This window comes from Metschnikowia bicuspidata, assembly GCF_001664035.1.
Source record: "Metschnikowia bicuspidata var. bicuspidata NRRL YB-4993 chromosome Unknown METBIscaffold_1, whole genome shotgun sequence".
NCBI lineage: Eukaryota > Fungi > Ascomycota > Pichiomycetes > Serinales > Metschnikowiaceae > Metschnikowia > Metschnikowia bicuspidata.
In genome coordinates this window covers 3,251,968-3,277,532 of record NW_017387731.1, presented here as the reverse complement: position 1 = coordinate 3,277,532, position 25,565 = coordinate 3,251,968, and the positions used below count along the sequence as shown (strand labels likewise).

General features: G+C 51.5%; 9 protein-coding genes across 9 annotated transcripts; 3 read left to right on the top strand and 6 right to left on the bottom strand.

The window, feature by feature from the left end:
- Positions 1-723: 723 nt before the first annotated feature.
- METBIDRAFT_38622 (carboxylic ester hydrolase) lies at positions 724-1,998 on the bottom strand (the record flags this gene model as incomplete). Its single annotated transcript, XM_018857025.1, has 1 exon — positions 724-1,998. The coding sequence occupies one exon, from the start codon at positions 1,996-1,998 to the stop codon at positions 724-726; it is 1,275 nt and encodes a 424-aa protein (XP_018714265.1).
- Positions 1,999-4,300: 2,302 nt separating this feature from the next.
- METBIDRAFT_37244 (uncharacterized protein) lies at positions 4,301-6,175 on the top strand (the record flags this gene model as incomplete). Its single annotated transcript, XM_018856846.1, has 1 exon — positions 4,301-6,175. The coding sequence occupies one exon, from the start codon at positions 4,301-4,303 to the stop codon at positions 6,173-6,175; it is 1,875 nt and encodes a 624-aa protein (XP_018714264.1).
- A 2,020-nt stretch (positions 6,176-8,195) lies between these two features.
- On the top strand, positions 8,196-8,747 carry METBIDRAFT_38363 (snoRNA-binding rRNA-processing protein; the record flags this gene model as incomplete). Its single annotated transcript, XM_018856990.1, has 1 exon — positions 8,196-8,747. The coding sequence occupies one exon, from the start codon at positions 8,196-8,198 to the stop codon at positions 8,745-8,747; it is 552 nt and encodes a 183-aa protein (XP_018714263.1).
- Positions 8,748-8,783: 36 nt separating this feature from the next.
- Positions 8,784-9,278, bottom strand: METBIDRAFT_112918 (uncharacterized protein). Its single transcript, XM_018853953.1, has one exon. The coding sequence runs from the start codon at positions 9,141-9,143 to the stop codon at positions 8,820-8,822; it is 324 nt and encodes a 107-aa protein (XP_018714262.1). The 5' UTR covers positions 9,144-9,278; the 3' UTR covers positions 8,784-8,819.
- A 136-nt stretch (positions 9,279-9,414) lies between these two features.
- METBIDRAFT_10007 (uncharacterized protein) lies at positions 9,415-11,484 on the bottom strand (the record flags this gene model as incomplete). Its single annotated transcript, XM_018853669.1, has 1 exon — positions 9,415-11,484. The coding sequence occupies one exon, from the start codon at positions 11,482-11,484 to the stop codon at positions 9,415-9,417; it is 2,070 nt and encodes a 689-aa protein (XP_018714261.1).
- A 2,627-nt stretch (positions 11,485-14,111) lies between these two features.
- Positions 14,112-16,251, bottom strand: METBIDRAFT_51156 (ferric reductase family protein; the record flags this gene model as incomplete). The annotated part of the gene is made up of 1 exon (XM_018858287.1): positions 14,112-16,251. The coding sequence occupies one exon, from the start codon at positions 16,249-16,251 to the stop codon at positions 14,182-14,184; it is 2,070 nt and encodes a 689-aa protein (XP_018714260.1). The 3' UTR covers positions 14,112-14,181.
- A 2,180-nt stretch (positions 16,252-18,431) lies between these two features.
- On the bottom strand, positions 18,432-19,349 carry METBIDRAFT_30181 (uncharacterized protein). The gene has a single exon (XM_018855572.1). It carries the CDS (start codon positions 19,188-19,190, stop codon positions 18,696-18,698), a length of 495 nt encoding a protein of 164 aa, XP_018714259.1. The 5' UTR covers positions 19,191-19,349; the 3' UTR covers positions 18,432-18,695.
- A 437-nt stretch (positions 19,350-19,786) lies between these two features.
- Positions 19,787-20,470, top strand: NAT4 (Nat4p; the record flags this gene model as incomplete). The annotated part of the gene is made up of 1 exon (XM_018856864.1): positions 19,787-20,470. One exon carries the CDS (start codon positions 19,787-19,789, stop codon positions 20,468-20,470), a length of 684 nt encoding a protein of 227 aa, XP_018714258.1.
- Positions 20,471-22,849: 2,379 nt separating this feature from the next.
- METBIDRAFT_35765 (uncharacterized protein) lies at positions 22,850-24,244 on the bottom strand (the record flags this gene model as incomplete). The annotated part of the gene is made up of 1 exon (XM_018856652.1): positions 22,850-24,244. A coding segment is annotated over one exon (1,395 nt), but the record flags the coding sequence as incomplete, so codon positions are not given.
- Positions 24,245-25,565: the final 1,321 nt, after the last annotated feature.

Below are 25,565 nucleotides of genomic sequence, written 5' to 3'. Positions count from 1 at the left end.
TGAAGCCTCACGTTGCAAACATTTCCGTCACAAGTACGTTTGTAGGCTCAATGTACTGTTCCGTTGTCGAGTCGATGATGCTTCTGGTTTGAAAAGTGATTGTCTGTTGAAACAGCCTGGCTGTCGAAAAGATTTGTTTGAACTCGAAAAAGATGTTTCTTGGGAGAAAGAACAGCTTCCAGTTTGAGAGTCTCGTTCAGCATTGAAAAACTTGCTGTGTTGCTTCGACTTTTGGGAGACCGCTCTCGTTCAAAGCACTCGCTGCGTCGAAAACATTGTTTCTTATTTCGAAAAGATCTTCTGCTCTCGAAAACGTTCATGGTTCCAAAAGACCTGCTTCTACGTCTGACGGAGATATCTTGCAAAGAGATGCTTCTTACTTTTAGATGCTTCCACTACTAAGGGATTGCGTTTCCGAAGAGATGCTCCCGGCCTTGGAGACTTGCCTCTGTGAGCGTTGCTCCTGTTCTTGAACCGGCGCCGAAAGTTGCCAGTGATTTCGAAAACTTGCTTGCCCCAAAGACTCCAGTTGTAAGCCCCTCGCTGCTCTCCACCAGGACGGATACACAGACAATCGCCACAGCGCACGCGCCACTCCAACCATCACAATTTGCATTTTCAGGTCGTTCCAGCCCACGTTTCTTTCTTGACCTGGCCAGCGCCCTTCCTTGACTTGATCCTTCACCTGGCCCAGCCCCAGCCTGGAGCGTGCCACGTGGCGGCTCAAAAGTTCCGCATCTGGCGGAGCACCAACTCGTTGAACTCCGCAGGGTTGTCGAGGTACACGTGGTGCCCCGCATTGTCAATCTCGCAGGTGGTGCTCTTCACCGCGCTGCCGGCACGGCGGTTGATCAAGGCCGAGCAGAGCTCGCCGCCGGCCTTGTCCATCCAGTCGTCCTTGCCATAGCACCAGAGAACGTCGCACGCGAGCTTCTCGATGCCCCGCGACACGAGCGGATGCCGCGCGTCGGCGCCGGGGGCCAAGAGGAAGTTGAGCATGTACTCGCCGGAACCGGGGCTCTGGAAGATGCCGTACGCGTACCGGTGGAGCAACCGCGCCTCGGCCGGGGGGAGCCGCGCAAACCGCCGCGACGACCACATGCTCACGAGCTTGGACCCCAAGGGCCCGGCGTTCCTGACCAACGAGAACGGCGAGATGTTGCGCTCCCAGAGCCGCGCAAAGTACGGCGGCACCACGACCGCGCGCCGGTGCTTGATCACCGCGCCCGGCGACACCATCACGAGCTTGGCGCAGAAGTCGCGCTGCTTCTGGATCCCGTACGTGGCCATGAGATACGCGCCCATGGAGTGCGCCACGACCATGTTCTGCTGCGGGCGCTCGGCCAAGCCGCGTGCGCGGAGCCACTCCCCGAACGAGTCATGGAAGAACCGCTCGACCGCCGCCAACGACTGCGCCGTGAACGCGGGCCGCGACGAGCACCCGTAGCCTAGCAAGTCGACCGCGTGCACCACCCAGTCGTCGAGCGCCAGAAGCGCCTCGAAATTCTTGAGATAGAAGCCGAGCCCGGCGCCGTACCCGTGCACCATGATGAGGTGCTTCACGCTGCGGCACGCCCTGCTGCCGGGCGCCACGTGCTGCCCGGCCCGGCTCGCCGGGTAGATGACAAACTCGTTGATGCGCTCGCCCGACAGGAGCCTGGTCTGCACGACTTCGCCGCGCCGGCCCCGGCCGTCGGGCCCGGGGAAGAACGGGAGCGCCAGCAACAAGTCGTGCTGCAACCGGAGCGGGTTGTCCCGCATGGCATAGTCCTCCACCAGCTGTCTGAGCGAAAGCGGAAACTGCGACGAGAAGAGCTTGTGGAGCGGCACGGCCGTCGGGTGGCCCGGCCGCTTGTACTTGTGCCGTGACAGTGGCTGCCGCGCAGTGCCGTGGTTCTCGATTCGGAACCCGGCCTGGCCGCTGGACGCCAGCCTAAGGAAGTTGGTGCTGGGCCTCGGCCAGCCTGAAAAAAAACGTACCTGGACCGCGGAGCTCATGGCTTGCTGAGTGCCATGCGCGCGTGTCTGCTGTCGTGGCGAAAAACTGCTCCTCGAAAGACGGCTGTCTGGTCTTGCGTTCAGTAGCAACCGACGGGGCAGACGTGGCAGACGTGGGGGGTGGGTTTTGGGGCAGAGCATGGCAGAAACGGCAGTGGCTCCAATGTCGAGCCTGCACACACGCCGCGCCGCGGAGCAGAGGATGCAAACTGGTGAGCATGGAGCTGGTGCTGCGTGGCCACGGATGGAAAGACGCCGGGTGTCCGGCGTTGATTCGGCGGGGTTTCAGAAGGCCAACGGACGGTTTTGCCAGGCTGTGCAGCACTGCTTCTGACGGGCTGCTGTTACTGTGGCCTTGTCTGCAGTCAGCACCAACGTCAAAATTGGGTTCTTCTTTGTATTGTAGACAGGTGATTAGATCAAGCTGCCGTTCCTGAGGAGCTGCAGCAGAAGCCTTGGAAAGAAGATGAAGATTTTCCTCCGCATTTGTTGGAAGGACGCGTGCAGACGGTAGACCAGACTACTGAGAACTTGAAGACCCGACTACTAGTAAATTGAAGAACTGACTACTAGTAAACTGAAGACCCGACTACTAAGAACTTGTTAACAACTTGAAGACCTGACTACTAAGAACTCGAAGACCTGACTTATAACAATTTGAAGACCCGACTACTAGTAAATTGAAGACCCGACTACTGAGAACTTGAAGACCCGACTACTAGTAAATTGAAGAACTGACTACTAGTATATTGAAGACCCGACTACTAAGAACTTGACTATCAATTCGAAGACCTGACTACTAGTAAATTGAAGAACTGACTACTAGTAAACTGAAGACCCGACTACTAAGAACTTGTTAACAACTTGAAGACCTGACTACTAAGAACTCGAAGACCTGACTACTAAGAACTTAAAGACCCGACTACTAAAAACTTGACTAACAACTCGTAGACCTGACTACTAACAACTTGAGCAGTCTGGAAACGAAGCCTATCGACACCAGTCCGACTCCCAACGGCAGGAGAAAATCGCGGCTCCATCAATCTCACCCCAAAAAAGAAACATTGGCGGTTCGGTTCGTGTCCTGGCTCTTCCATTGTATCTCCAGATATCTAATTGGCCCAAAAAACCCGTACGTCGCAACCTCCGTCACTGGCCGATGCCAAACCTCGAGCAACCGCGGCAGATCGGAAAACGGCGCTGAAAAACCAGTACACATTTGGCTTCGTAAAGCCGGACCGCCACCAGTCGACAGCGTGCTGAAACACGCGAGACCATGGGCCAATGATCGGCGTCCATCTCCACCACATGGAAACAAATCTTACAAGATTCGGGCATATACTGGGGCGGAGAGCCGTGCCACGTGACCGCGCACGCTGTATCTGCAGACGCTGCATGGTGCATTTCTTGGCGCAGCGGCGGCACAAAAGCTTGTTGGAGACTCCCACAGCAGTACAAGAGAGGATGACTTTTCATCTGTGAATGGTGGCTAGCATGCGACTCGGGCGCATCTAAAAAAACACCCTTCACATGCGCAAAGCAAAACCTGGTCCACCTCGAATCCGGCTTGCTATCACCAACACACTCTGATTGATCTTTCGCTCCTGACTCCGGCCCTCCCTGCACGACCTGCGCATCTCACTGAAAAAAATCAGACGGCTGCATGGATGGCCTGCATCTGCCGACTATCAAAAAAATCGCCCCAGAGATCAGCGGAGCGAGAAAACTGGCGATATACGAAGCTAACTCACCGGCACGGCGAAAAAAAAAAACACGCCTCTTTTCACACCACTCATTTTTTTTGGTCCGAGCCCCTCATTGGCAACTGTTGCGAAAGCCCCTCGAAAAACCTTCTGTCAGGTCATCGGAGTGAGCGTTATGAACGATTTGAGTGATTTTTAAACGATCCACGGGAAGTGCGAGACCAAGGGCAGGGCTCGTGGTCTGCAGATGATGCTTTTGATTACTGGCGAGGCTCGACGCATCCTTGCCATCGACGTGCACACAGTCCTCACGGGAAGCGCCCATTGGCCCCTTGAAGGCTCCGACCTGCAGACACATGATTGTCAATGCAGAGCCTGCATGCGTGGGGCTACCATTGGCTGCGCGTGCCGAAGCTCGGGCCCCGAAGCCAGAAAATTATTTCGCCTTGCCCCGGCATGCTGTGCCAGTATTTAAGTCGGGCAGGCCCGTGAGCTATTTAGATTTCCCTTTTCTCTTTTTTTTCTCAGCCTGTTCTTCGCATTTCCAAAGGGGGGAATCCATTAGTCTATCTACAGAACTAGTTGCAGGACTTCGGAGCATGAGAGCATTTTCCGTCCTCCTCTTCTCTTTGCTTGCAAGCTTTGCTGCTGCTGCTAATGAAACCGTCCACACCTGGTACTTCGAAACAACGTGGGTGGACGCCAACCCAGATGGATGCTTTGAGCGTCCAGTGATTGGCTTCAACAATTCTTGGCCCTTGCCTATCTTGCGCGTCAATAAGGGCGACAGGGTCAATCTCTACTTGACCAACGGCTTCACGGACAGAAACACCACGTTGCATTTCCATGGAATGTTCCAGAACGGAACCTCGCAAATGGACGGTCCCGAGATGGTGACGCAGTGCCCCATTGCGCCCGGGGACACCATGTTGTACAACTTCACGGTGGCCGACCAGGTCGGTACTTTCTGGTACCACTCGCATACCACCGGCCAATACGGAGACGGCATGAGAGGTGTGTTTGTGATTGACGAGACCGACGACTATCCCTTTGATTTCGACGAGGAGGTCGTGCTTTCGGTTGGAGAGTGGTACCACGATGATGCAGACACGTTGATTCCGGAATTCTTGAACTTGTACAACCCGACCGGAGCCGAGCCCATTCCCAAGAATCTCTTGTTCAACGACACCAGAAACAACTCGTGGGTGGTGGAGCCCGACACCACGTACTTGATGAGAATCGTCAATGTTGGAGGCTTCGTGTCGCAGTACTTGTACATGGAAGACCACGAGTTCACCGTTGTTGCCGTGGACGGAATTTACGTGCAACCAAATACCACGGAAATGATCTACATCACGGCCGCGCAGCGGTACGATGTGTTGATCACGACCAAGAACGACACCAGCAAGAACTACGCGTTCATGAGCAAGTTTGACGAAACCATGTTGGACTTGATTCCCGACGACTTGCTTTTGAACTCCACCAACTACATCATATACGACGAGAGCTTGGACAAGCCCGACCAGTACTACGTGGATTCCATCGACGACTACTTGGACGACTTCTACTTGGTTCCAGAGAGCGGCGAGGAGTTGTTGGACGACTCGGACCACTTGGTCACGCTCGACGTGATGATGAACAACTTGATGGACGGTGTCAACTATGCGTTTTTCAACAACATCACCTACACGGTGCCCAAAGTGCCCATTCTCGCCACCGCCATCAGCGCCGGCGAGTTTGCCACCAACTCGTACATCTACGGTAACGTGCATCCGATCGTGTTGGCCAAGGACGAAATCGTCGACATTGTGATCAACAACGAGGACACCGGAAAACACCCCTTCCACTTGCACGGACACGTGTTCCAGCTCATTGCCAGAGGCGAAGGTGTGGACGATGACCAGGACCCTGTGGCCTACGACCCAGACAACCATGACCCTTTCCCCGAGTACCCCATGATTAGAGACACGGTTTACGTGAACCCCCAGTCGTACATTGTGTTGAGATTCAAGGCCGACAACCCCGGTGTGTGGTTCTTCCACTGTCACATCGAATGGCACTTGGACCAGGGCTTGGCCGTGGCTTTCATTGAGGCCCCCACCGAGCTCCAGGAGAAGGAGGAGTTCACGGAGAACTGGAAGGCTGTCTGTGACAACAGCAACGTGCCTTACGACGGAAACGCTGCCGCCAACTCCGTGGACTTCATGGACTTGACGGGAGCCAACGTGCAGGCCGCCGACTTGCCTGCCGGCTTCACGGCCAGAGGCATTGTTGCCTTGGTGTTTTCGTGTGTCGCTGGTTTCCTCGGTATGGCAGCCATTGCGTTCTACGGTATGTCCGAGAGCAACCTTGATCTTGACGAGCAGGTGATTCGTGACTTGGACGTCAAGCTCCCTGAAGAAGACGAGATTGAGCTTGAGGTCGAGGCCGAGTCTTATGAGAACGCTCATAAGGTCGGCAGCAGCAGTTCTTAGATGACTGGCAGAACGTGACCATTGGAAGGGCTTGGCCAAGGCAAGACAATTAAACCCGGGGCCTATTTTTATTAAGTGTGTGTGTTTGCTGAACGCGCCCCGCCTGTCTTTGCCGTATGCTATGAGTAGCTGGGTCTTCCTTTGGGCACGTTCGTCTTTCATTGTGTTTTCTCCTGATTGTATTTTGAGAAGAACGGCTCGACCACCATTTTTTTACTTTACCCCGCCCCCACCCCCTTTATATAGTCAATTTTTCAACCCTTGAGTCCTGTTGTAGATGCTCGGCTGAGTGCTTCTTTAGGTGCGTCTGGTGATGGTCGACGTGGCCAGAAGTTCTGGTGTCTTTTGGCCGCTGGGAACTTGAGTATATGAAACTGCGTAGTCATGTTTGCAAAAAAATGAGAACTTAATAAAGAAAGCTCTCATGACCATCCATCAGGATTTCTTGATTGTTTTCCTCATTGACGCAGTCGACTAATATATCGTCGGCGAGCTCTAAGAGTCTTCCCAAGAAAGCATGATTCTACGTTTCAGCTATTTTGAATGAAAGACCTTATAAATACTATAATGTGAATGCTCCCGGCAGCCCACAAAGTTGCATCACTTAAACTGCCCAGGATCTTCACAATACTGTGGAAAAGACTACTCTGGACAACCTTCTCTCATGAGAATGAAAACAACTCGTATCGATGATCACTTCAAAAAGCTCCGAGTCCACTTTCAAACTTGATTTATTTTGGAGCGCTCCTGGATTCCTATGTCGTATTTTGCACATCAAGTTAAACGCAGAGGCTCAGGGTTGTGGTCTGGTTGGACCTACTGCCAAGCAAGTATCGGCTCATAACACCCATGACAGATTTCAATCGGACAACCTGCACTCGGATCATACGAACTAAAAAGGCTTGGGACAAATTCCCATCAGACATTGAATCTAATCAACAGTAGCGTATTCTGATGTTAAGTATGTGTGTATGGCTTGCTACACTAAGCACTGGGCTGGTGTATTCTTCATGTCTAAAGTGATAGGGGGTTGGTGGACATTTGGCAAACTCGAAGCCAAATTATCACTCATGACGAAAGTTTGAGTTATGCATTGTATACGAGTACATTCCAGACATCAAACAAAGCGGAAATCACACGCACTTAGAGCTCGTTCCAATCTCGCTTACAACTCGAATCAGATACAACACGTCACATCACGTCCATCAAACTGATGTTTCAACTTTTTCTCGGAAATCCCGGGGATGGCATCTGTTTCGACACACCAATAAAAAAAGCGGTATCTATGAATCTGTGCGGTCCTTAGATTCCCAACCAGTCGGAGGCAAATGGGATCATTCCACAAAATCAGCCGTTATTAGCGAAATTTAATCACCGTGTGATTGTTTCAAGAACAGAAAACCCAAAATCTTGAGCTCGGTATGAACAATAGTTGGCACGCCCAAACAACATGTAATTAGACAGCGCCAAGATCTCGCGAGAGAGACACCTGACATTCGCCCAGCAAATTGTCAAATCACCAGAGCTGGTAAACCATGATAATAGCCTAAAATATTATTTAATGCCATGAACTAGCCTTTTCAATGGAAAACCCATTATTGGCCAAGGCCATGTATTAGATTGGCCCGTGTCTCTACAGGCCACGCAAATCACGCTGACAACACATCTGGCGAATTTCCTCTCGACTGCGGCGCTGAGCATATTTTCGGGCTTAGGTCAAGTATATTACCAATATATATATAAAAAAAGCTATTTCACGACCAAATCAATCTGAAAGCTCGGGTTCCATGTTGGGGCCTCACATGGAGTGCTCTGCATATTGGGACGTGTCTGGCATATAGTCTCTCCTCATCTCATCAAATCTCTTCACCTAGGTCTAGAGAACCCCACGAACTCGGCTCCAAACAACCATACACGTGTTTTGGTATAATATTATATATTACTTTACATCTGTGTCGGCCACATATATCGCACAGCTCCAAACCCTCCCACATAACAGCAGCAGCAGCCCGCACTCAGCATGGTCAGGCAGCTCAAACACCACGAGCAGAAATTGCTCAAAAAAGTCGACTTCCTCAACTGGAAACAGGACCAGGGCCACCGGGACACCCAGGTGATGTCCACGTACCACATTCAAAACAGAGAGGACTACCATAAATACAACAAGATCTGCGGAGAAATCCGCCAACTTGCACACAAACTCTCGTTGCTACAACCCACGGACCCCTTTCGGATCAAGCACGAGCAGCTTCTCTTGGAAAAACTATACAACATGGGCATTTTGGCCACCAAGTCGAAGATCTCGGACTTGGAAAACAAGATATCTGTCAGTGCGTTCTGCAGACGGCGCATTGGCGTGGTGATGTGCCGCATGAGAATGGCTCAAAACATCAAGGACGCCAACACTTTTGTGGAGCAGGGCCACGTGCGCGTGGGGCCCAATGTGATCACTGACTCGGCGTACTTGGTGACTAGAAACTTGGAGGACTACTTGACCTGGGTGGACTCGTCCAAGATCAAGAGAAACGTGCTCAAGTACAAGAACAAGATCGACGACTACGACCTTGCCTAGGCACATGGCAGTGCCAAACCTCATCGGATATCTGCTTCCATCTATGTCTTGCACCAAGTTTTAAGCTTGGCCTTATCTTCGTCTTGGGGGCTTTCTGTGCAGTTTTATGTGGGCCTGATTTTCGTCTAGAATCGGATCTTCGGGTGTGGATAGCGAGAATAATAAGCGGCCATGCGGCTTCGGCGTGGAGACTACCGTCGAGAGCCGAATTTGGGGCCGCAATGCAGATTCTTCTGCTTGGCAGCAATACGGCGTGGGCCCACTCAGTTGGCCGTCTCTCCAGAAACTAAGTCCAATACATTTGTAGTAGTGCATCCAACCCATATAGCAAATGCCAATCCTGGCCCCACCGGCACATGTACAAGAAAGGAGCGTCCTCCAACTTCTCAGGCCCATGGCGATACGAGAAGATCGTGTAGAACACTAACGGCCCCTTTACTGCGATGCGCCCTTGCGGTCCTCGGTGTCCAAATGTTCACGCTTGTTAAATATGTACCCCGAAAGATATGTGTAGAGACGGGGCGTCAGGGGTGCTCCCAGCACTCCGCCAGCCGCACGGCCTTCGGCGCCGTGGGTTTGGCGTCCGGTTCCGCCTCGCAAATCCAATGGAAACGCGCGTCGAAACGGGACCCGGTCGAGCCAGCCGGCGCAGCGAGCTCCGGCGCACCTAGAAGTTCAGGTTCATCATCCGGCGCACCGCGCTCTTCCTGTTTTCCGCGACTAGGTCGTCCACCGTGGAAAGCTCGTCGCTGGAGTGGCTGCGGGGAGCCACCATGCCCGACGGCAAGGAGCCTGCCGGCTTGAACGTGCGCAGCGACGTGATCTCGCTGACCGGGTTCAACATCACCACGGACTTCCGCGACAACTGCGACGGCGACGGCGCGGAGCCGGGATTCTGGCCGCTGCTGGCATCGCGGAGCATAGGCGGGAGCTCACCAAAGTACGGCGACCGCGGCAGGCCGCTGGTGGCGAACGACGCCTGTGAGCCCATGTGCAGCGACGCGAGGGGGGCGTCGAAGTAGCCCTGCTGGTGGCGCATGGACGGCGACGCCACCTTCGTCGTGGGCTCGTAAAGCGTATATGTCTCGATGGTGGAGTTGCGGATGTCGGACGCGTTCGGCAACGCCTTCAAGGGCAAGTAGTCTGCCGGCGACGGCACGTGCTCCGGGTCGGGGCCGGCGCTCCGTGGCTGGTCCGCCTGCGCGCCCTGTGCATCCATGTATCCCAGGCTGGCCGCTAGGAACTGCTGGTGCGGGTGGAGCGCCTGGCCGTCGGCGGGCTCGTGCATGCCGTCCGCGTAGATCGAGGACGTGGCGGTGCGGCGGCGGTCGTAGGCCGTGTCGCCCTTGAGCTCGGCGTTGATGGGCAAGTGGTCCATGTCCAACGGCGGCAACGGCGCCAGCGAGTCGGGCTCGAACGCGGCGGGCGGCGCGTCGCGGTGCGAGGCCACGGACGCGGGCCGGTCGAAGTACACGTTGTACACGGACTTCATGCGCGCCAACTGCTCCTCCTGCTCGGCGGACATGGCCTGGGGCTCGGCGGACACGGCCGCGGGCTCGCCGTCGTCGCTGGCGTTGTGCAACATGTCGAACTGCGACATGCGCGGTGCCCTCAGCACGGCCAGCGCCGGCGTCACGTGCGGCGTCATGTCCGGCTCGGGGAGCGGCTCGGCGGCCAACACGTGCCGGTCCCCGAACGGCGACCGCAAGGGGGGCCCAGGCGCGGCCTCTCTGTCGGCCCCGAGGTCGCTGTCGGCCCCGGGTTCGCTGTCGAACTTGAGATTTCTGTCCACCTTGAGATTTCTGTCGGCCCCGGCTTCTCTGTCGGAATGTACTCCTCTGTTGCCCTCGAGTTCACCGCTGCCCCCCAGTTCTCTGCCGCCCCCAAGCTCCCCGTCGGAGTCGGCCACGCTCTCCAAGTCGGAATCTGCGTGCGCCGCGCCGTTGCGGCCCCGGCGCGAGCCCGGCAGGCTGGTGCCCTCCGTGGACTTCAGCTCGCCCTCGTACTGCACGCCAAACAGCCCGCTGGACCCGGACAGCGTCGAGCCGGCCGCGCCGCCGCCCGGCGACGCGTCATGGTACGTGTCGGGCCCGGCACCGCCGCGGTCCAGGCGCAGCACGGAGCCCGGACGCGTCGGGTGAGGGGAGCCGCGGGCCGGCGCCGGCGCCGCAAGACTCAGGTATCCCGAGCCGCGCTGGTACGTGCGCAAGTCCGCCAGGCTGCGCGCAAACTCGTGCAAGGACGTCTTGGACCCGAGCTGCGTCTGGTACGGCAACACAAACGCGTCCACGGGCGCGGCCTTCTCGGGGTCCACGGACAGCGGGCCGGAGGCTGCGGTGGAGCCTGGTTTGCTGGGCACGTGCGCGAACGGGTAGCCGCCGGACGGGCCCAACACGTCCACGGCCGCGTGGCTGCCGAACGGGTCCTCCTTGGAGAACGCCGGGAAGTCCGGCAACGCGGTGGCGTCGCCGTTCTCGTCGAAGTCCGGGTCGTGCGACATGGCCTCCTTCTTCTCCTTGCGGTAGTTCTTGAGCACGAAGAAGCCGAGCACGCAGGCAATCACAAACACGGGGATGCCCACGCCCAAGCCGATCTCGAGCGCGGTGCCGGGCGACGGCTTCTCGCAGCGCGAGTCCAACGAGTTGCTGCCGGAGCACAGGAAGGACGACGAGGCGGACGCCTGCGACGACGTGCTGGACGTGGCGCGCGCTTGGAGCGTCGGCGTCACTGCGGGCATTCTGCGTGTGTGCCTTTTTTTGCTGTATGTGCCTTTTGTGGCTGTTGGTGCCGTTATTGGCTGTTGACGCCTGATTTGGCTGTTCCCGTCTTTTTGGCTTGTGCCGTGGTGCCTACGGGTGCCTTTCTGACGTCGGCGGCTGGCGGCTAGCGAGATTTGCGAGGCGGCCTCAAAAGTGCAGCGGCTGCGTTTTGGTCGCGTAGTGGCGGCACGCAACCACAGATATAGAGATGTAAGCGAGTGTGTGGGCGGCGGCGGTGGCCCTGGTCCCAGATCGTTGGGTGTGTGGCGGAAAGTCGGGTTGGTTTCCAGAGATGCACCTCGTCTTTTTCCTCCTGGGCCTATGGTATCAGTCCGGACGTGAGAGAATAGGCGGGGCACACGGCGGCGCGTCGCTGCAGATAAGACAAGAAAACGAACGTTGTTCTTCGGCTCCCGGCGGTGAGAGGGGAAGACTGGTGTGCTTGGAGCAGATCGGTAGTACAGATTGGACAGAGCCGATCTGGATTGGGGCAGGGTGATCGCCCGCGCCTGCAGGCAGCACGCCCGGCCGCGCGCCTCAATGCGTTTTTTCGTTTATCTTCTCTTCATCTCTCGCTGCGCAGAGGCGCGTCGCGGTCCGGGGGCTTAGCGCAGGCTCGGGCCCGCGTGCTGATTCCGGCCTATGCTGGGTTTCGTTATTTGTATGTCGGTGCTCGGGGGTGTGGCCTGGCGCGTCTGGGCGGCTAGTTGCCGCCGGGCTTTTTTTTCTTTTGCAAACGCCGTGGATTCTGGCGCAGTGCTCAGGGCGAGACGCCCATGTCGCTTAGTTCGGAGCGCGGGCTGATGCAGGCTGCGCTGCAGAAATCTACTGGGGCGGGCCTCCGCCCGCCACTACGAGAAGCCTGAGAGCCCTTGAGATTCGCCGGATCCGGCAACTCGTCGCGCTAGCGTGGGCGACATGTTTTGAAGGGTCCTTTGCATAGAGGGCCAGATCGAACCACTGCTATAACACTTGTCCAGTCTACCGTAAATGTACCACTTGTCCAGTCTTTACCGTAAAGTTAACATTTGTCCTGTCCCTACTGTAAATATAACATTTGACCAGTCCCTACCGTATATATAACGCTTGCCCAGCCCTATCGTAAATGTATTACTTGTCCAGTCTCTACCGTAGATATAACGCTTGTCCATTCTCTACCGTAAATATAACATTTGACCAGTCCCTACCGTAGATATAAAGCTTGTCCATTCTCTACCATAAACGTAACACTTGTCCAGTCTACTGTAAATATAACGCTTGTCCAGCCTCTACCAAACGTAACACTTGTCCAGTCTCTACTGTAAATATAACATTTGACCAGTCCCTACTCTAAATATAACGCTTGTCCAGTCTCTACCGTAGATATAACGCTTGTCCAGTCCGCCGTAAATTTAACATTTGTCCAGTCTCTACCATAAACATAACACTTGTCCAGCCCACTGTAAATATAACACTTGTCCAGCTTCTACCCTAGACCCTGGCAACTGGGTTTGGCTGACGCCCCGTGTAAGTGGCGTGCTCAGCTCCCAAGAAAATCAAGATAGAGTTCTGGGGGAGGTATGGAACCACGTTCGGCCCGACATATCCTCAATCCTAACGATACCTCTGGCTCTGCGTGCCAAACCACCAGCCGGAGATATCAGCATCTTGTAAGTCTGGCTCCTCAGCAGCAAGCATTATGAGACGAGACGAAGTTCGCATCCATTACCCGAGACTAAGGGACGATTGTGCACGTAGCACCTGGAACCCGGGCATTGATCATGCCCCAGACCCCTCGTCGGCTCACCAATTGACAACTGTGATGACCCATTCTAGTATCTCGCCTAACTCGAACAATACCAGGCAGTCTCGAAAGACGAGACTAATATACCGGTGATGCTTGATGAAAATACAACGACCACCGGACAAATAGAAATCTAGCAGGCGGGGGAAAAGGCTTGGGTTCTTTTGTGCAAGGCTTAAGGGCGGGAAACCACCCCACGCAACAGTGGCTCTTGAATACTCCAGAAGATTAACTATGGTTTGCCGACGGGCTCTTGAAATGCACAACCTCGAATGAACAGTTTAGAGCAATTCCTTGGTTTCTCAGGCAGCTGCCCTAGCCAAGCAATTACAACGGGCTCAACCGGCTCGAGTTTGTTCTGGAAGCATCTCACTGCAATATCTCGGGGCAGGTTAAGCATCGTGAGAGACATCACCGTTTCCTTCAACAATGCGTCGGGTGTTGAGGCCTGACACTTTGCTGTAGTCGCCAGCTCCAATTAGGGTTCCCACTATTTTTTACATACATCCTTCACTGAGCTGAGCCCGATGGAGTCAGATTCTACAGGTTGCCTTAATGAGATGACTGCACTGTGGTCAGCTGGCACTTTGAGAAGGAACACCTTTATGAAACTCAGTCCATGTATTCAAGGTCAAAACCAGAAGAGAGCATCCTGCGTCTGAGCCGATATCTTCCATCTCGGTCAAGTGACCAAGAAACCAGGGCTTGCACGCACATGTTGGAATAAGAGTCCAATAGTATGTAGGCGCTAGTCTTCGCCAATGCCTATTGGGTCAGTCGTAATGTCTGGCACCCGCATCTTTTTTCACTCATATTCTTAAAATGCAATAAATAGTCTATAAAATTCTCACCAGGTTTGCATCTCGTCGTAGAAATCCACGCGTTTGCCATTCTACAAGTTCTCCACAACGGCTTTTCTTGATTGGTCCACAAAGGAGTCGTGGCCACATGCAACAAAGGCCGTGGCGCCAGCAGACTCGGCAATATCGTGCTTCACCAAAGCATTGATATCCGGCCGACCGGCTCTGAACTCAATGTGAGGCAAGTTCGCCATGATACGCTCTGCGTTCTCCATGTTGATCTCTTTTTCCGCCTCGGAACCCTTCTCGGAATTCTTGCCGTCCACCAGAGACTCGTCCTCACTCTTGAATCTCTCCAAGAAGCACTCGTCCAATGGTGTGTTGAACTGCGTCACGTAGACAATGGGCTGTACCTTGGTGCCCTTCAAGCTTCTCAATTCCTCGTAGAACCACTCGATGGATTTCCAGTGGCGGATCACCCAGTAAAGCTTCAATTTCTGGGTGCTGTTTTTCTTGGCAAGAGACACAGCACTGGCAAAGGGGCCTGGAACACCCGTGGTACCGGTGAGGTAGGAAACCGTGTCGTAATGCTGCAAAGATGCGCCGGGGCCATATGGGCCTTCCACACAAACCTTGATCATGGCTCTCTGGTCAACTTGCTTGGACAAGTACTGGTAGAGCGAGTTGGACATGCCGCCCTTGACTTTGATGTAGAAAGAAATCACATTTTCTTCAACCACAGAGTCGACAACCGTGAATGGATGAGATTGCCAGAAACAGGAAGGACGGAAAAAGTAGACAAAAGAGTAGCACAACGGGTATGGCTTCCAGTAGGAGGGTCTTGGCACCTTAACTCTCAAGGTTTCGTCGGCAATTAACTGCACGTCGGCCGTTCTGACGCCAAACCATGCCATTCTCACGATCCTGAGAAATTTGTCAAAACACCACACTGCAGAAGCGGCATACATGGTAGATTCGAATCCAGCATCAGAAACATGAATCCAAACACCAGCGACAAAAAAGACACCCAAAATGTTGTGGGCTAAAACAAACATTTCGTAGTGCTTTTTCCTGAACATCTGCAAAGAGTGGAAACACATGATTGCTGCGCAGATAAGAGCCACATATCCCCACCGCACATAAGGCTTGGCATTACGCGAGTCGAACTTACCCAACCCAAAGCTGCTGACCGTCATGGAGATTGCGTGAACAAACATCAAAATAAAGGCGATTCTACCCATCCAGTGGTGGATGATGTTGAACCGGGCATACTTCCAGCCCGAGATCCACTCAAAGAAGTTGTTTCTTCCTGCAAAAAGAACCAACTGGGGAATAATATACAATACCATAATTCCGCTTCGATCGGCAATTTTTCGGCCCATTTCAGTAGCCTCATCACTCCAAATGACGTTGTTACTCTGGTGGTGGAAGTTCGCGGTATTGAAAGCCAAGACCAACGCAAAATAAATTACAAGGTGGATCGTCTCCATTCTCGTGGGGATGATAAACTCGAAAAACTTGAAAAGCTTTCCGTGCTGCACTTTCTTCTCTTTGCCGAGGGCAGGCATTGTGATATAACTCTTGTAGGTATTGGAGATCTTTCCATTGAACGATTGCACCGTCTTGGGTGTCATGGCCGAGACTATTCTGAGAAAACCAGAGAAAAGAACCAAGGCAAACCAGTATAACATAAGCGCCCATCCGTAATAGTTAGATCTGTTGTAGTTGTATCTGCGATCCACAGTGGAAGCATATGCCCCGTAAAGCTTGTCCTCATCAAGCTCCACAGGAAGGTAAAATGTTTCGTCAATATCAAAGCCAAGATATGAGGTCACGTTAACCAAATACTGAGTTGCGTTGTCATAAGACTCGTTGAATTCTTCCAATGTCAAGTTAGAATCAGAACAGGACTCAATGAATGCGTTGACACCAATATCAGTGGGTAACCTCTTCAAGCAATGGGCCATCGAGCCCAACGCCTGCTGGATGTTGGTGTTGCAATAGTCTTCATCGTCATCAGAGTCAAAGAAGAGGGCAGTCTTGCCCAAAAGTTTTTCGCATGCATCGACTGAAAGATCAGCTTTGTGATAAATAAAGATAGCCTGGTCGGCCAGAGCGGCGGCCGCAAACGCCAAACAAGCAATCTTGCTGACGGACACCATTGTGAATATAGCGTTGAATCGAAGAGATGAAAAAGCTGCCCCACTAGCATTGCTGGGCAGAATCACCGCCCTCTTTAATATTCCATCGATCTAAGCTGATCCGTTCCACACTGCAGGAAAGATCCAATAAACCGCCCGCATTGCCGTACTGCAGTCGACGTGAAAACTTTTTGCAGGAAAGCGTGGATCGATGAGATAAGATACGGTGCGTATTTGCATGGTGTCGACGAGAACAAGCCTGACCCCAGTCGTTGAATTTGGATAACACCAGCTAATCCACGACCACAAAATATATCGCCTTTGTCTAATATCCACCAGTCTTCTGAGTTCAATTGTTTAAATTTGTCTGGCTGACATTGGCTGGATGCACAGAGTTATCTTATGCATCAGGAAACCTTATATTTCAGACCGGCATGATCGCGCCAGGAGACGGCTGTTTGATTGGTTAAAAATTTTCGTGCCGTCCAAATCCATGGAGGAATACCTTTTGAAAACTGTTCGCACGTAAGCCCGCGTTTCCTTAAACGCTTAGGCTTTCGCATAAAGCAACGTGGCCTCTTTGACGAAATTTATTAAGCATACAATGGATCTAACGCACTCGTATACATACGGGGTCTTACAGGAAGGGGAGTTGGAGCCACAGATTACACTTTGAAAGGCCGGTTCAATTTTTTTGGGAGATATACGAAGTATTCGTAACTCATTGTTTTCTCCAGAGACAGTCCTTGGGTTCATGCAGCTGATGGGAGATCGAAATTTTTTCATGCATGCCGCGCTCCTAGACTCAATGCGTTCCCTGTCCAAAGGTTCTTTTACTCCATCATTTCTATGCTCAGGAAGTGTCATCAACTACTGAAATAGCCTTTCCAAGGCACCACTGATGAAATGTAAACCAAGTATAATCGGGGGAATCGGAAAAGCATTGTGGGTGTCTTCCAGGCGTCGCAATTTATCAAAATAATCAACACGCAAGCCGTAACTATGCGCAGGTCCTTATGCAAGCAAATTCAAGTACTTTTCTTGGCGAGCTTTCGTGCAGACTTCAATTTGCAATCTGAGCGTCTTACTTGAGAACGGGAAGGCAATCCGCGAGAGCCATCCCTCCTTGGGTTGCGTACAGTATTTCATTTAAGCGCTTGGCGCATAAAGTCTGCAAAGCAAGCCAGACCATCAGCGAATAAGGCGTCCCCCTCTGGCGACAGGCCCGACAAACCTGACTTGAGACCGCCCGTTTATTTGCCAAGCAAAAGGGGCGGTCAAAGCGCTCTCGATATTTTCAAGAGGTATCGATATGTGACACTTCACGGATTCCTCAGCGAGAAGTGGACACGTCTAGCATGTCTGCCAAAGGAGCCGTTCCCCCGGGTGAATTTCTCCAAATCCAATACCCCATAGATCAAGCACTGAAACACATGATCAAATAAGCTTTTTAGGAGTGAAGGAAATGCACTGGGTGTAATTGCCTATTCTGTGCATCCCAGGGACTTGGAAATTAGTCTGCGGATGTAGAGTTCCGGGGCCGCACCAAAAGAGACAGTTCTTACTGAATGTGTATTCGAGTACTCCGAGGTGCGGCTTGCTCGTGATGCGGCTTTTTGGTTGTGATTGGCTCTTTGACTATGAAACTGTTCTGACACGGTTTTGTCGATTTTTTCGCCGTTGAATGTATTTTTGGGTATTTGCTCAATCTTCATGTCATATGCAAGGGAGCCGCTCGCTTAAATCTTGGCAAAACGTCAGATTCTTATTAGGTAGCATCACAGCTAGAGAGATGACAGTCCTCAATCACCCTAGTAATATTAAGTACGCTGAGCGTTATATCTGGCTCTAATAAGAGCAAAGTTGTGACTGAAATTTTTGTCGCTTCGTGGGGCAATTTTTGAATACTTTCATATATCGGGGATCAGTTGATTTCAATTCTACTCCTGCAAGCGAGAGAGCTTCCACATCCAATAAAGTTATTTCTTTCTCAAGCTGCCGGTGTGCCGCAAACTAGACATTCACACTCATGATCATCGGGAACGTCAAAGCACCATTTGTCCACTCAAAGTGTTGGTATCGAGTTTCCATGTCCAATCTGCCATGACTTCGATCACACAACCACAATTTACCATGATTTATTTTATTTTTTACAGCTACAATGAAGGTGATTTATTCCGGCATTCCATGACTATTTATAAGCACACATACTCGTGAAACCAAGGCACCAAGTTAAACAATACTTCGCCACCAAGAAGTCCAGCTCTTCGATGGGTGCGACAGAAACAGCGCGTCATTGTTTTGGGTATTCTCGAGGCACACGTCCAAACGAGTCACCTGGCCCATCCATCTTATTTGATTTAATTCTCATCAGGTGTCTGCATGTGACCCTTCGCTCGAACTCAAGAACCTTTAGACCTGGTGCCCATCAATAATCTGAAATAGACTCTCGCGAACAGAACTTCTTACAACTGCAAATCTCCAAACCGCGCCTCCAACTCCATTTCCTCTGCAGCCAAGAGATCCTCGAGTTCTTCTTCAAATTCAGACAAATGCCTCGTATTCTCCGAAACAGCAACAGAGGGCGCCAGCGCCCTGCACGTGATCTGTGTCCCATTATTTTTGCCGCTTGTTTCTTCACACGTTTCGATTTCCTCCTGGAGAAGCAAATCCAAGTCGATTTCAAGCAGTTCTGCTTGCTCCTGAAGCAATTTGAGACGTGCACGGACATCTTCATCATGCACAGTTTTCTCTCTACTGAGCTCTTTCCGCTCTTCACGGAGATCATCACGCATTTGCCGCATTTTCTCCCGCAATTTGTGCTTTTGGCTAGTTTGAGAGGCGTTTTTTGTAGGCGACAGCATCGGCTGATAAAGCATATCCGCACGTGTTCGTTGTCTCTGTTCGATCTGCTCGTAGCTGGTCAAATCTCGCGTTGGCGAGCTGTGCCACTGTCTCATTATGCTCATTGAATCCCTGTGATGTGCTCCGTAAGTGAAGAAAAAGAACTATCACACAAACTTCGGATTTTGTAGGTGGTTTCCGTAGACATCTGTGGTGCATGTTGCCCTGATGCGTCTTCAACCAGCTCACGTGTCACGTGCACGGCAACGCGTCTGATGAATCTGGAGTGATAATTCTAGGAATCTTCATGGCCTTCGGAATGTCGTAAAATGGGCGAGGCGAAGATAAAAAAGCAAAACCACAGTGAGAGTTGAATTACTCCAATTTATTAAGCTTTATTCTTCTCCACAAACTATCAAATTTAGAAACACGTGATGTCAACGCCAGGGTCCTAACACATAATACCGCCCAATCCGCCAGCAAAGATAGATGTTGTCCCGACTTCTTTTTTTTTCTCTCCTTTGTGGGTACTTGGCGGGAAATCAATGCGGGATCTACTTCAACGCTTCACTTGTATGTTCCAACTCTAATCGCTATGCGGCTTTGCGACATTGCACACACGAAACGCGGTTACAAGCATCTCTGATTCAATACTGTTTCAAAGATTGTTATCTAGTTTCAGCGCTCAAAAAATACTTGCAGTTTTCACGCAATGAGTGACATTGAAGAATTCAACGAATGCAATGAGGCTTTCATGAACTCAATAGGACATGCCATGTCACTTCTTGTCCCACTGGTTTTCCCCAATCTGCTAGAAATTCTAGGCAAAACAAACACGTTGCATTGTGCAGATGTAAACTCATTGGATACCTCCAAAGTTGAGCGGTTTTTGGGGATAGTCAAGAAGTGTTTGGGCAATTTCTATTCCAAGCATAAGGGTCCATATTGGGAAGCCGATAAGCTCGATGAAATGGAAGAGCCAGGTTTGGTGTATATTTGGTACGAACACGAGGGAGCCATTTCTTGTTTCCTATCTGTGATGATGGTCCTCGAGCCTTTGGGAAAGACCCTTTACTTGTATGAAATTCACGTCTTGCCCGAATTCCAGGGTCACCAACTAGGAACAAAGCTCATGACACATTTTCATGATTTTGGAGCACTCCTCAATTCGAAATCACAAGAATCATCTAGTCTACGTCGTCATTTCGCCTCGGTTGCAACGGGATTAACGGTGTTTTCAGACAATAAAAGGGCATTCAAATGGTATGTAAAATTCGGCTATAAATTCGCGGTGGACTCTCCTTTGGATAAGCCCCTTAGGAACGGTAAGATTCTTAAGCCTACTGTCTATGTCCTCTCCAGACCATTGAACGATACTGCACCAGTGAGTATCTAGGGGTCTTCACAGACGTAATTGTGTATATCTAGTCATACTCTTATCTTTTGACCGAATTATCTAGGTTGCTTGCTTTGTCTCCATGACATTGACGTAACGTCTCTTTCCTCTTCTTCCAGATGCTGGTGCTGGTCCCGCGCCCAGAGAACTCAAGTTGAGAAGGTCATCTAGTCCCGCGTTTGCCAAGTTTGGTCTTGGCGCAGCAGGCTCAGCCGCGGCCTTATTAGGCGTTTTGGTGACAGATGACCTTTGTCCACTAATGGAAGCAACAGCAGGGCCTCTCATTGATATTGGAGCAGCAATCGCCGGAGCTTCACTGAGAGGCTTGTCAACTTGTGTTTTCTTCTTCGGAGGTGGCGGGGGTGCCGCCTCCTTGAGTTGTTCTTCCAAGGGACGGCTGGTGTCGATCCATCTCTTATGCTTTTCATCATACTTGAAGGTATTGGCCTTACCCAATTTGGCTCGAATGGGCTTTGGTTTGTCATCGTTTTTCTTATTTCCGAGCCAGCCTTTGAACCATCCACTTTCCGCATTTTGTCCCCCACCTCTTCTGCTCATTTCTTCCTGTATTTTCTGCTTCGCATCAGCCATATCCTTCTTTCTGGTTTCACTTTTCATACTTTTGCTTGCAGACTCGTCTTCCTCATTCTCCTCAGGAACAGGTATGTAATCGAGAACAGTATCATCCTTCACCTCGTATTGTTGATACAATGCGGATTGTTGAGATTGTGACAACCTACTAGAGTATAGCCCTGTGTGCCCAATAACAGAATTAGCTCTGGTCGTGTACTCTGGGGACCCAGGAATTGGAAACTCGTCGAAGCCATTTTGGATGGGCAATTCGGTGCTTGGTTTCTTACTTTCCTGGTACGGATTCACAAAGCCTTGCTTGAGAGTCATTGGGGAGGGAGCCGTTCCATTTAAAAGCAAGTCTGCCCGTGGCTCATCAGCCCGATCATCTGTATCTTCTTGCGCTTCTGGATCAAAGCTGACATCGACGTTTGTTTCAACATTGGCAGGTGGAGCATACGGATTGCGCTTCTGTCTGGCGCTCACACTCCCTTGTTTGTTTGCAGTCATTGTCCTAGTAGCTCTGTTTGCATTGAACAATGGTGGGGGACGAGCCTCAGAGAGACTTTTTGAAACATGATTCTCAGATTCAAGTTCCTTTGAATCATTTTGGTGGTCTTCATCTTCTCGGTCCACAACCTCATCTGTTGTAGATTCAGCTGGGTTACTGGCTCGTTCCGGTGTGACAGGCTCCAAAGATTGTGAAAACGGCGAGCCATTGCTCGCTCCGGTGAGATTCACTGCTGCTGACTTGGGCTCAAACTTGTACCTGTTGCTAGAAGCTGTAGCGGCACCAGGTCCATACCTATTACTTCCCTTAACCTGTTTTGCTCCACCTGGCGCATATGGATTTGTTTTCTTCGGGGCTTCTTGTGCCTGTAACACAGTTGGCGGTGGGGGTACTTGGACGGGCGCTGGCATCTCAGAATTGGTTTCAAGCTCCACTGCCGCGGCGTTTTCGTCGGGATAATCATTTGGTTCCAAGACTCCTTGGCTCCCCTCAACTCCGCTTGACACACTTCCAGCCTCTACGCCTTGAATTTCAACATCCTCTTGCGCTGCATTGAACTGTTCTGCAGAAGGCGACGGGATCTCTGGTTCTTCAGAAATGCTGAGCTTCCGCTCATGGACTCTCTGCCGAGTTGGCGATCTAGATGGATCGGGAAAACTGCCTTGATGAGAAGACGTCCTTGAATGTGCAGTCTCAGACTTTGATGGACGGGCAAATTCTTGGTCTTGATCATTTCGTCTCATATTTGATACAGTCAGCCTTGCCGGTGACGTAATACCTGGGCCTGCGTTAGATACAGCCGCGTTTTGAGATACAATCGACAGTGACGATAATTGAGAGGCACGATTGGCATAAATTTGATTTCTCATATTCTGTGGGTGTTGATGACCCGCGGACAAGATATCCTGTAGCCCGTCAAGTTTCTTATGGTTGCTCAGTTCCAACAAGTTCACGCTGCTCAGTGAGCCGTTTTGGGGATGATATCTTCCCACTGGCGCAGCACTCATGTTCTGGTTCCCGCTCAGAGAGACTTGCGACTTAGCCAATAGTGGCTGCGGCATGGTGAGAGATTGCATTGAGATTCCTGAATGTAACTTCTGTGGCATTCCAGGGCGTCTTTGTCTTTGAGAGGGACTCGAAAAATCATTGGGTGACGCGTTCACAAGTTGAGAAGGAGCAATAAAACTATCGGTCCTTTGTAGCTCCTTTGAAGACAATTCTAACATTGAGCTTTTTCTCGACAACGTAGGGCTAAACTTGCTGAACACACCCTTGTCCCCGGTCTTCGCACCAGAGTCCTCTCCACCAATAAATTTATCCAACAGACCCCACACCTTGTCTAAGTTCACTTTGCTAAGTTTTCCGCCAAGCCAACCCGATTCGGTCGAAGAACAGTCCGATAATCTCATTAACAAATGTTTGAAGTCTGCAGAGGCATTTTCTGGCACAAATGGGGACTTTCCAAGGGTTCTCATCACATTTCCAATTTGGTCGCAATACTTTCTCGAGGCAGTAAAGTGACCCATGTCCGCCAAGGTTTGAGCTCGTTTGATTTTCAAAAGCAACAAATCAGGAAGCCCCGTCTGGGGAATTGATGCTGAGCTAACCGAAGACATCGAAAGAACATACTCGTAAGTTTCACTGTACACTGAAGTCAGTGTGAATGAGCCAATATTAGAAAATACCGCCCCAGTCTGTAACGGTAATCTTGACAAAATCAAGCCTGCCAACATGAGGCAGATCTCGCTAGCACACGCGAGGCCAGACCTGCTTAAAAACCTCCCAAATTCGACCAAGAAATCGGTTCTGACACCGTTAATTATAGCAGCGGATATGATTTCGCGATAATGGGTTTTTGCAAACTCAGCTTCGCTTGGAACATTCATGAAGTCTTCGATAACACTTTTTGGGTTGCCAACAAAAAGTTTCAACAAAAGAGGCATCAAGTGGTGAACCCTCGTATTCTGATTAGTCAGGAAGGGGAACGATACTCTGGCATAGTCTGAACACACCTTGCTGAATGTCTCCTGTCCTAGAGATTGAGCAATAATGAATGCAAATGCCCAATCCTGTTTAGAGATGGCAAAATTCAAAGCACCCTCTCTGTTTCCTGCCTGTACTAGAGCCCATACTGTGTTGATTCCAGCATTATCGAGCTTAAACGCATTTGCAGATATTCCTGGGCCGGCTCTGGATCCAAATCCAGAGTTTAGGTCTTGGCTGAATTGGAAATTGACATTAGGGGCCAAAATGGCAGCCCAAATTTTGTGTAGTGCCGCAGAGGCAAAATCTCCGTCGTTTTGAACCAAAGCGTAGAGGAGTTCGTTAATGAGTAACTCGTCCATTTTCATGTTATCGCTTTTCAATTTGGCGATATTCTTCTCAAACCATGCTTCAAGATCTTTTTTCTTCGACTTGGACCGTGACAAAGGCCCAGGAAAGTCAGCGTACACTTCAACGGAAGGTGCAATTTCCGAAAGTTTTGCCACTTTAATCACCTTTTGTGGTATCTCAAACCCATTCCCCGGCTGTAACTTGAACACCACGGCCTGATCTGACGAACCCCAGCTGAAAATTGGGAATTGCCGGCGAAGGAGGGTTTCAGGGTTCTCAATCCTTTCAGGAAGCAGGTCTATGGTAGGCAAACCTGATTTCACACTCGACTTTGCACGCCTCCGGAAGCCTTGATTCATTGGCGTCATTACGTTATTTGGAGAGGCACTGTTCATTGCGCCCTGTGGAGCTGGGGCATACGGGTTCCCCACTCTCGCATTTCCACCAATGATTGAGTTTGTCCTCGAGTGTGTACGGGCAGATGGGCCGTACGGACCAGTGTTTGGAACGTATGGACTCAATGAGCTGCTTTTCTCAGTTGTCTTTGCCAGAGAATTGTTAATTTTTGGTGCTCTCATGGTAGTGTGCGCAAGAGGCTCTTGCATGGGAGCAACCTGGGACCCAGTTACAACGTGGGGTTTAGAAAGTGGCACCCCCGGGCCTGGTGGTACGTTTGGCATTTGAGGATGTTGCTGTTGCAAAGGCATTTGGGTGAACTGATTTCCTGGCAGCATACCTGGAGAATACTGGTTTCCTTGTGCTTGAGGATACTGATTTCCTGGTGCTTGAGAATACTGAGTTCCTGGCGCTTGTGGATACTGAGTTCCTGGCGCTCGACTAGCTTGGGCCGCGGGAAATGGGACTGGTGCATACTGGTTTGGTGGAGCACTAGGCACACTGTTTAGGGTTTGAGCTCCGCCCAAAGCATGAGGTTGTGGAATGTTCACTCCTGGAGGCGGAACAACGCCAGGTTTTATGATTGGCGTGGTGCTCTGTTGATGGGGCCTGGCCATCGGAGCGCCTGCTGGCTGGTACTTGGATACCTTTTCGTTGCGATCGCCTGAAGCTTGTGGCTGCTGGGCGGACAAGCCCACCTTTGGGGCCAATACTGCGTATGGGTTCTGGGATGGCTTCTTTGGCAAAACACTGGCAGGGTCCAGTGGGAGCGACGGCGGCTGTGGGATCTGAGGGCTTGCGCTCACGGCAGCTAATGCAGCCCGCTTGGGCTTGTTCGAAGGCTTAGGTAAAGCCACAGGTAAGTCTTCAAAAAACGGCTTGTTGTTTGTGCGTGTGCTTTCGCTGGCGGCCCCTGAAGGCGTAGTGTTTGAGCCTAGGCCTTGCACTGAGCCAGACGCGGCATGGCGAGGAAGCACGCTTGCCAGTGAGGCTCTTGATGCAGGCTTCGCCTTCAGGATCGGGAACTCGGTGGGGAAATCGTAGGCGTCATTCTTTTTTGCTTGTGTTGCAGTAGGCAAGTCCTGTTTCTGTACAACGTTGCTGGGAATGACATTGCTGGGAATGACATTGCTGGGAATGACATTGCTGGGACGCGGAGGTACATAGGAGTTCCCGGGGAGCGCAGCCAGCGGCGCGTATTTGGCGGCGGTGTTCGGAGCTTGGGCAGGTTTCGAGTACTTGCTAGCAAACGTCGTTCTTGGTGCTTGCTCGGGCACGATTTCT

Coding starts and splice junctions, on each gene's coding strand:
- METBIDRAFT_112918 (XM_018853953.1), bottom strand. CDS start 9,143: ATGGGCCTGAGAAGTTGGAGGACGCTCCTTTCTTGTACATGTGCCGGT.
- METBIDRAFT_30181 (XM_018855572.1), bottom strand. CDS start 19,190: ATGAGACAGTGGCACAGCTCGCCAACGCGAGATTTGACCAGCTACGAG.